This window comes from Nelumbo lutea, chromosome 1 (assembly GCF_056320005.1).
Source record: "Nelumbo lutea isolate HS-2025 chromosome 1, American lotus-T2T, whole genome shotgun sequence".
Lineage (NCBI taxonomy): Eukaryota > Viridiplantae > Streptophyta > Magnoliopsida > Proteales > Nelumbonaceae > Nelumbo > Nelumbo lutea.
Window position 1 is genome coordinate 62,740,485 of NC_142684.1, and position 9,210 is coordinate 62,749,694.

Here is a 9,210-nt window from a genome sequence, read left to right on the forward strand (position 1 = left end):
TAAAAATGTTTCCAATTTTTTAATTTCTATTTTTTTATTTTATCTATTTTTTTATTTTTTATTTAATCGTGGCAACATGGATTGACCCAAAATGGTTTAATTTCTTACCACCCACCTGAATGAAAACACTATTTTTTAGGTAGATTTTAAAAGTATAAGCTTTTATGTTATTGGAATATTTAATTTAGTAAGTATGAAATTAATTAATAGAACATAATAATGAGAACTTGAGAAGAAGCAAAAATGACTTAAATATATGATTCAATGAACATGAATGCAAGTTAATAAATTACCTATTTTCAACTCATTTAATATCAATAACCAACTGCCTTATTTTCCCTCATTTTTATTAATAAATTTAAATATAAAGGGGTAAATTTTATCCTAAAAAAATTCAAAAATATTCTTGAGGCCTTTTGTGCTTTTTAAAGTAGTATAGATTCTATTTAAAAAAAAATAATTATACATCATGGGTAAACCTATTTGACCTGAAAGGTTAAACCATTAACTCATCCCCTAGATAGAAAGATGACTTAATTTCCCATCGATTTTAAATTGCATATTTGATGTACATCAATAATAAAATTATGTCTATTTTATCCTACTTAATTTCCCATCTATTTTATCATACTTATTTTAAAATTATGTTTATTTTGTCATACTTATTTTATCAAAGTTTCTTCTCTTTTTTCTATATATTTTTTTGTATTTTTATACTTCTAAATTTGTATTATTTATTTATGACATCATGAAATTATCCATTTGGCTCAAATGGTTGAAGTACTTACTCACGACCTAAATGGAAAATATGATTTCATTTCTAAGTTTATTTTAAAAATATATTTCATTCTATTAATAATTATTGTGTTTGGATTTATTAGTGGAATTTAATAATGATAAATAAATGTATTTTTTTATATTTCTAAATTTGTATTATTTATTTATGGCATCACGAAATATCCATTTGACCCAAATGGTTAAACTACTTATCCACCACCTAAATGAAAAATATGATTTCATTTTTATGTTTATTTTAAAAATATAAAATCTCACTATATCAATAATTATTGTATATGGATTTATTAGGGCTATGCTTGGTTTGAAGAAAAAGGTAGGGAAAGGAAGGGAAATGTAGGGAAACCTTTACAAGGTATAAATGTTAGATTTCCCTACATTTTCCTTCCTTTCCCTACCTTTTCCTAAAACCAAACACAGCCTAGTGGAATTTAATGATGATAAACAAAAATATAAATGTTAGATTCATTGAGAAAGAATGCGATTTATTTAATAACTTAAATGTAAAAAAACTTAATAAGAGATAATTTATTGCACTTGATGATATTCTTTTAATTACATTTTCTGACTTTTTAATAGAGATGAACTAAATTCAAGAAAAAAAATATTTTAATAGAAAAAATTCCAGAAGTAAATACCTTTTCATTCACACTTTTATTAATATTATAGATATATATTAACCATTTTTCGATTCGATTTCGGCCTCTTCGGTTATTTTTCTCACCCCAAAATGCCCACAAAACCAAACATGTACAGTATTATAGTAAAAGCAAAGGTGTTTTGTAAACTTTGCAGCACCATATAGATTTTCCCCACACTTCAACGTTCTCTTGATTTTGCCACATCATTCATCACTGCACCGCGTGGCAAGAATAAACTAAATCGTCACTTTTTTCAAGCAAAATGGGTTAGAATGCATGCCCGGATAAACGTATCAAACAAGTAAAATGGACTTACTTCTTATCCGATCAATTCCTACTTCGGGTTGCGTGCTCATGTGATACAAATAAATGGACAGAACTCGGGTCATGTATCAGAATTCAGAAGTTACGTGTTGACTTCTTTTATTTGTTTGGTGGGTTAGGATTCATGAGCCCTCCATTATATGGCTCAGCTGCCAGCGCGCAACAGGTGGATTCGATGCCAAATCTCTGCTACAATCAGTTCTAACTTTATATATATTTATTCTTAACTTTATCTCTTATATATACACAGAAACGGCGCCATTATCTCTGTTTTTGTTCGTTTGTGTACTCACGAGGACCGCCACAGTTATTGGTAGGTAAGACTGAGAATTACTTTTCCTTTTTCCTTCATTGTTTAGATTTGCTTTAGCCGATTTCTTGTCTCATTTCTGGTTTAATTTCGGTTCATATTGGTTTAAAAGGTTTTAATAAGCTTGTATGTAACTAAGAAGATTGAATCCTAAGGTTTTTAATGCACTATCTTTGTCTTGGTTGGATTAAATGATACTTTATCCCTGCTCGGAATTTGTGAAGGAACTAATTTGCTTATAGGTTTTGGGCAGCCATGAATATTTTTGTTTTTAGGTATTTTTCATTGGATTTGACGTTAAATTTGTTTGTTCCGTTTAATCTCTTTGAGACTCCTTGGGAAGAGCTGAATTTCTTTACTGTTTATCTGATTTGATGCTTCCACTGGCTTTTTCTGTAGTTGAGAATCATTTCTGCAATGGCTATTGTATATCTATTGCTGCTATTTTGCTAATCTGGTTAATGCCTTGGTTTCCCTCTTCAAGCACTGTTTTGCTTATTATTATTTTTTTACATGTTTCTCTGTTGTTAATTAGCGTTTCACTCTGGAAAATCAAGCTTCATTCATCGAAGCAAGACTAAAACCTACAGTCTAGAAAAGGTTGTCATTTTCTTAAGTACTTTTGATAAGAGAGTTAAAAAGAAAAAAAAAAAAAACAGAAAAAAGAAGAAAAAGAGCGAAAAGAAATCGAATTTGGGGTTACTCATTTGACAACATACAACATAATACAATATGACTTATTAACTGAAAGATTCTTACACTAATCAAACTGCAATGGATCTGCCTGTCTGCAGTTTCGTAGGATAAAGCAATCGCTGCTCTGAAGCAATCGTAGGAAGTTGTTCCATGCTTATGGGAGGCAAACAGTGCAAAGCCCACTGATACCACTGTGAAAGTGTAAAGTTAACCACGCGTTTACATTCAATTCTCGGGTTCTTCACCCATCCATCCCTATCCTGGGAATCATATGTTATGGATCCTGATACCAGAGCTAGACTGCGTAAAAAGTATTCACGTATCCCTGATAACTACAACACTGTTGAAGAGGTAACAATGTCCTGCATTATCTAGTATTCCATTTTTATTCTCTGTTTCAGTGGAGTATAACCCTTATCACCTCTTGAGTCTTAACTCTTCATCTTAGAAAAGATGGTGTGTGGTAAAGGTTCAAAAATGATAGTTTGAATCTAACTGCTTTCATTCAGCTCACATATGTAAAGTCAAAATTTTCCAACACTTTATTACGTAATTACTGAAATAACAGAGGGCCCCAATTCTCTTTAGAAAGAAGAAATCCATTCAGAGAAAGGATTCAATGAAACCAGCATTTGAAAAGTTAATAATTTTTCTATTTAGCCTCCTAGTTAGTCCTAAATATTTTTGTTCAAGATCAATCGCCACTAAATATCTTCTCATCCATGTAGCACATGTCACCAGTATTTCTGGGCATACATACTGTCCCGTATTCCTAATTTCCAATGTATTTACTTCTAAGCTTTCACATTGAGCAAAAGGATTAGTGGTGAAGAAAGAAAAGGATTGCTTTTATATTTACTAATTTGTTTGGTTTCATTATATTTGCCTTGTGGTCTTGTTAATGCTAGATTTTGGAGGGAGGTGAATAGCAGTTCTTACTGATAAGCTACAGTTTTGTATGTTCAGATAATTTTGCAATTGTTTTCCTTTCACTTTTCATCCTAGGTAACAGAGGCTCTTGCCCAAGCTGGTCTAGAATCTTCCAATCTCATTGTTGGGATAGATTTCACAAGGAGCAATGAGTGGTCAGGTGCAAGATCTTTTAACCGTAAGAGCTTGCATCACCTCGGAGATTCTCCAAACCCATATGAACAGGCAATATCCATCATAGGAAGGACAATTTCATCTTTTGATGAAGATGATCTCATCCCATGTTTTGGCTTTGGAGATGGTTAGTATTTAGCAAATAGTATCTGAACCTATTCAAACATATAGCTGAAAACTTGATCAATTCATCAATATTGTGCAGTATCAACATTTGATCAAAAGGTGTTTAGCTTTTATCCAGATCATAGGCCCTGCCATGGCTTTCAGGAAGCACTGGGCCGTTATAGAGAAATAGTTCCACAACTTTCCTTGTCTGGTTAGTGTGAACTGTTATTCGAAATTCAATTTCAATCATTTTGTTTTTAATGTTCCAGTGGCAACTATGGTCCTTTTCTTATGTGACAGGACCAACATCATTTGCTCCGATTATTGAAGCAGCCATTGACATTGTGGAGAAGAGTGGTGGTCAGTATCATGTTCTATTGATCATTGCCGATGGACAGGTCAGTTATGGTCTGAATATCTTTTTGCATGCATTTTATTTGCTGTCCAATTATGGGTTTTGAGTAGATTTCCTAGAGGAGAAACCAATTCCTTGCACTGGCTAATTGAGAACAGTTAGAGCAAAAATAGTGAATACTTGGAAATCTTACTGGAATCCAATTATTAATAAATTCTTATGTCTGTTAATCCTGACATTAAAATTGTGATTCAAGGTAACACAAAGCAACAATAGAGAACAGGGCCAATTAAGTCAACAAGAGCAGGATACAATTAATGCAATAGTAAAAGCAAGGTAATTCTAAAACAAAATTATTATAGCCATATTTTATTATGTAGGGTGTTCCAATACTCTTTCACTTTTGTTTGTAGTGAATATCCATTGTCAATTGTTTTGGTTGGTGTTGGTGATGGACCCTGGGATGTGATACAACAGTTTGACGACCAGATTCCTTCTCGAACATTTGACAATTTTCAGGTCATCAATCTAAATAATTAAGACTCATTCATGACTTTTTTCTTGAGGTTGTTTCAACAGTTCATGATTGTATTTTTTTTTTTTCTGCAGTTTGTGAATTTTACAGAGATCATGTCAAAAAACATCCCCACCATGAAGAAGGAAGCAATCTTTGCTCTGGCAGCACTCATGGAAATACCATCACAGTATAAAGCTACTTTGGAGCTTGGTCTCCTAGGGTATTGTTACCAGCATGCTTCGTTAACTTTTGTAATTCTGTATTGAACTTATGTTTCAGTTGCCAAATATGTTTCAATCCTGCCATTCTTTTTATTTCAGTCGCCAGAGAGGGATTCCAGGGAAGCCTCCTATTCCTCCTCCTCTTAGGCCATCCCATACGAGTGCCTCTGCACCTCAACATAACTAATAGGCCGGTCTATTAACAAGGTAAAAATTCATTCTATATGAATGACAATTTTCTGTTCTGCACAGTGCAAAGCCCTGCTTTTTCTAGCAACATAGATTACTATACAGTATCTAAATGGGGATCTTGCAAGATTCCTAACCCATGAGTTGTGTGAAACTTGGTGCCCCAATAGTTGCTTTGGGCTTTTTGAGATGCATGGAGTGTCCTACTCTGACACCTTGCAAATTTCTATGCAATACTTTGATTTAATTAATTTATTTATTTTTACATGTTTGTCTTAACATAAATCAACATTTAATGTTATTTTTGTTTTTTTTAGAGAAGATAACCAGAAATGATAGATCAACATCTAAGATTCAATCAGTAACCTGATTAATAGTTAAAAAGATAAGGGGGAAATTAAGGTGCATTGAACATAGGTTATGTTCAATATGCCAATGAAATTGGACAGAAAAATGGAGATTGATATGGACAAATCAGCCTTGCTGTTATGTTCAATATGCCCTGCAGTGCATCAGGCTCAAGGTTTCACTCATTTATGGTTGAATAGTAGGTGGATGTGGTGGATGTGTGATGTGGCTGAATAGTAGGTGCCCAAGATGAAAGAATTAGAAGAATGAGCAGGAAAATAAAAACATGGGCTGATCCAAGGTTCACAATCTAATAGTTGATATGGTCATATAGAAAATGGAATGGCAAAACAGGATTTGGGAAGACAACTCTGTATGGTTGGGATAAGGCTTTATTAAGCTGAGTTACCATTCTATGAATCGGAAAAGAAGAAAAGATCATCCAATAAAACTTGTGAACAATAATAGCACTATAATATTTTTTACCGAGCGAAGCTGCTTGTGATAATGTCACCCCTATTTCCTTTGGCAGAGTGATATTGTGCATTGTGAGTGCAGAAAGTATTGCATTCTATATCTACTCAAGGTAGAGTTTCTGATAATTTCATTTGCAGATGTTGCTGTGGTTGTGGAATCAATTGGTTATTATTAGCTTGGGTTGCTTTTCTTCAAGACATTTTCACAGTACTTGTGATTATCAAATTAGATCTTCAGCGTCAGGACCATCACAGTTATCAATGTTTTTTTTTTTTTTTCATTCAAGAAGTTATAGAACCAGTAATTTGGAGTGGCCTTTTGTTAAGCATCAGTTATAAAAACTTGCAAGCCAAATATCATGTATCTTTATAATTTTTTTTTTTCATTTTTTGCTTGCTAAAATGTATCTTTGTTATTGATAAGGCTGAAAGTTCTTTTTGTAATTTTTGTACGTGACTTCTGATAATCTCAGAACTTGGTTTTACCGTTTTAGTGCTGCAAATTGATGCGATCAAATTTGGATAGGGGCATTATCCGAACCTGATCCAACAAAAATCTCAGAGGTCTGAATCCAATCCTATATCTGGAGGAGATGTAAAACATAGATTCAAATTCGATTTGTTTATGTATTGGAATATACCGTTCAAATCCGATTCAATTAAACTAAAAGTAAATTCATATAAAATTAGTATAAACTTATAAAAGTAAATATAAAACAAAAAATATGTATCATAATTAGAAAAAAATGAATTTATCTAAGGGTCTCGGTTTGGTTCCAATCAAAATGGGAATCAAAATCAGAGTCCTTTGGAATTGGAATCAGAATGGTCTATTCCCCATCTGTTTGGTTCAGATGAAAATCAGAATTAAAATCAGAATAAGCTGGAATGGGATTCTCATTTCCAAAGGAGGGGGAGGGAATCAGAATTGGATTCCTGCCCAGCCAATGCTGGAAATGGGAATGGCCTGATTCCGATTTTAAACCCCTATTCCATGAACCAAACAGACCCTAATCTCAGTGGTCTAAATTTCAAATTTCAAATTCAACTTAAACAATTCGTCTTCAAAACCAAAATTAATCGAGTCATATTCGAATTGGAGTTGGATTAATTGGTTTTGAAACTTTGAGCTGATTTACTCATAACCCATTAAGTCATCCATATCTTGACAAGACTAAGAAGTATTAGGCAACAGTCTCACACTTCAGACATGTGGCAACCTCAAATTTCTGAAAAAAGAATCTGAGAAGTGGACTACTCAAATGTTCAAAGGGAATGTATAATAGGTGCCAGTAGTTATTTACAAATACATGAGAAGTGGGAAATGCAAAAAGCAGAAAATGCAAAATTGTTAATCACTATTAATGATTCACAACATCTAAACTGTAATTGCAAATGTGCAAGACTGCAACTGAGAGACTGAGAATACCAGAGCCTCTACAAGAACCAGACCTCTGCACTGAGAAACATCCTCTGCAAGTAAAGACCACCTTTGCACTGAGAAACGTACAACCTATACAAGAACCAGATCCATCCTCGATCAGATTAGTTGATTTTCTAATACATTCTTTGATTTTATAGTTTACAGTTTACTATTCGAGTTTGTAATACATGCCTTGATTTTACAGTTTATAGTTTATTGTTCGTAATACATGTTTTGATTCATTCATGTTCAATCAGTTTTCCATTTCACTTCTCTATCATAATAGTTCATGTAGCTTATGTTGTATTAAAGTAGTTCACTTCTCTATTAGTTTAACATAGATTAATGTGTAGGTGTTTAGAATGTGTTAAAGTAATACATGGGCCAGTATAGCATACTGACTGAGCCCACCAAATTACAAACAGTAGTTCACCGAATGAGCCCGCTATATCACAATCGGTGGCCCACCGGCTTAAGTATGTGACTGTAATTAAATATTCAAAATTACCTTTGTACCCCTCTCTACAAGTATAAATAGAAGTCCTCTCCGTTTTTTATATCTAATTAATTTTTCATTTCATTGAATACATTGTATACAGTGTGTTGAGAGGAGTGTAGTATTGGGTATTAGGTATGGGTGAGGTTCTTGTGAGGTCATTTTAGTATTATATTTTCTCTTGTTTATGTTGAAGAAGTAAAACTACGAGCTACTATCTTTGGATGAAGACAATTTTGTCAAACCACGTTAAATTTGATGCTCTCTTTCTCTCTCTTTCTTTCACTTCTTTTTCTTTTTGTGCACATACAGATTATAATATCCCTTGTGTCATTCCAATAGAATGTAAAACCATTTTTGGGTTACCAGCAGTGGCCAGGAATGTCATACCGTCGTCGTTGATGAAGGTACCAGTGATCGAATTTCAAATGGCCGGCTCTTTTTTGAGCTTAGATGAGATCTCCGACCACGAGTGATCATTTATGTGTGGCTACCGGTGGCTGGGATCATCATACCATCCATGTGGATGACGTTGCCGGTGGTCGAGTTTTAGCCAGACACGGGATTTTTTTTAATACATGCGACCACCAGCTCTTCATTAATATCTGATGAGATCACCAACCACTGATGATCATTTACGTTTGGCCACCGATGACCGAGAGGCTCATAGGATGGTGTTTATCAAGCCGTCGATAATCGAATTTTAGCCAAACAGGGGATGTGTTTCTTTTTTTTGTTTTTTAAATACAAGCGACCACCAGCTCTTCATTAATATTTAATGAGATCACCGACCACCGGAGATCATTTATGTTTGGCCGTTGGTGACCGGGAGGCTCATACGATGGGGTTTATGAAACCGTCGGTGGTTGAGTTTCGGTTGTGATCACAACCCAACATTGGCGTATAGGACTTGGAGTCAGGTTAAGAAGGTGACAGTATATGGGTCGGTCAGGTTGGGTTTGCCCGGATTTTTAAGTCTTTTTTTTTTGTTGTAAGAGTACTACTTATTAGCGACTCGGTTCAGTTTAACCAGTCTAATGCATTTAAGTTGGCCTAATTTTGAACGGACTGTGGTTTTAATGTTTTTATGATAATTTATTAAATTGGTTTGGTTTTAAACCAAACCTGATTTAATTAACTATTTATATTTAGCTATTGATAATTAATAATGATGCTAATAATAATTAACATTAATTAATTCAATTTG

At 33.7% G+C, this 9,210-nt stretch overlaps 1 protein-coding gene across 7 annotated transcripts; it reads left to right on the top strand.

Moving 5' to 3' along the window:
- The first annotated feature begins 1,832 nt into the window (after positions 1–1,832).
- LOC148874879 (E3 ubiquitin-protein ligase RGLG2-like) lies at positions 1,833–6,528 on the top strand. 7 transcript variants are annotated; one of them, XM_088963943.1, is made up of 11 exons: positions 1,833–1,926; positions 2,011–2,073; positions 2,865–3,117; positions 3,772–3,997; positions 4,076–4,189; positions 4,279–4,376; positions 4,590–4,669; positions 4,747–4,852; positions 4,943–5,070; positions 5,171–5,278; positions 6,223–6,528. In XM_088963943.1, exons 3-10 carry the CDS (start codon positions 3,043–3,045, stop codon positions 5,256–5,258), a joined length of 915 nt encoding a protein of 304 aa, XP_088820069.1. In that variant the 5' UTR covers positions 1,833–1,926; positions 2,011–2,073; positions 2,865–3,042; the 3' UTR covers positions 5,259–5,278; positions 6,223–6,528. The 7 variants fall into 7 exon arrangements, with proteins under 7 accessions (XP_088820069.1, XP_088820074.1, XP_088820073.1 ...); XM_088963948.1 differs by having other exon boundaries at positions 1,837–1,926; positions 4,115–4,189; XM_088963947.1 differs by having other exon boundaries at positions 1,838–1,926; positions 2,011–2,077; positions 4,115–4,189.
- The last annotated feature ends 2,682 nt before the right edge of the window (positions 6,529–9,210 follow it).

Bases quoted from the DNA above. Each gene is read 5' to 3' on its own strand.
- LOC148874879 (XM_088963943.1), top strand. From the start codon at position 3,043: ATGGATCCTGATACCAGAGCTAGACTGCGTAAAAAGTATTCACGTATC. The intron at 3,118-3,771 runs GTAACAATGTCC...TTTTCATCCTAG, and splicing joins ACTACAACACTGTTGAAGAG to GTAACAGAGGCTCTTGCCCA. The intron at 3,998-4,075 runs GTTAGTATTTAG...AATATTGTGCAG, and splicing joins ATGTTTTGGCTTTGGAGATG to TATCAACATTTGATCAAAAG.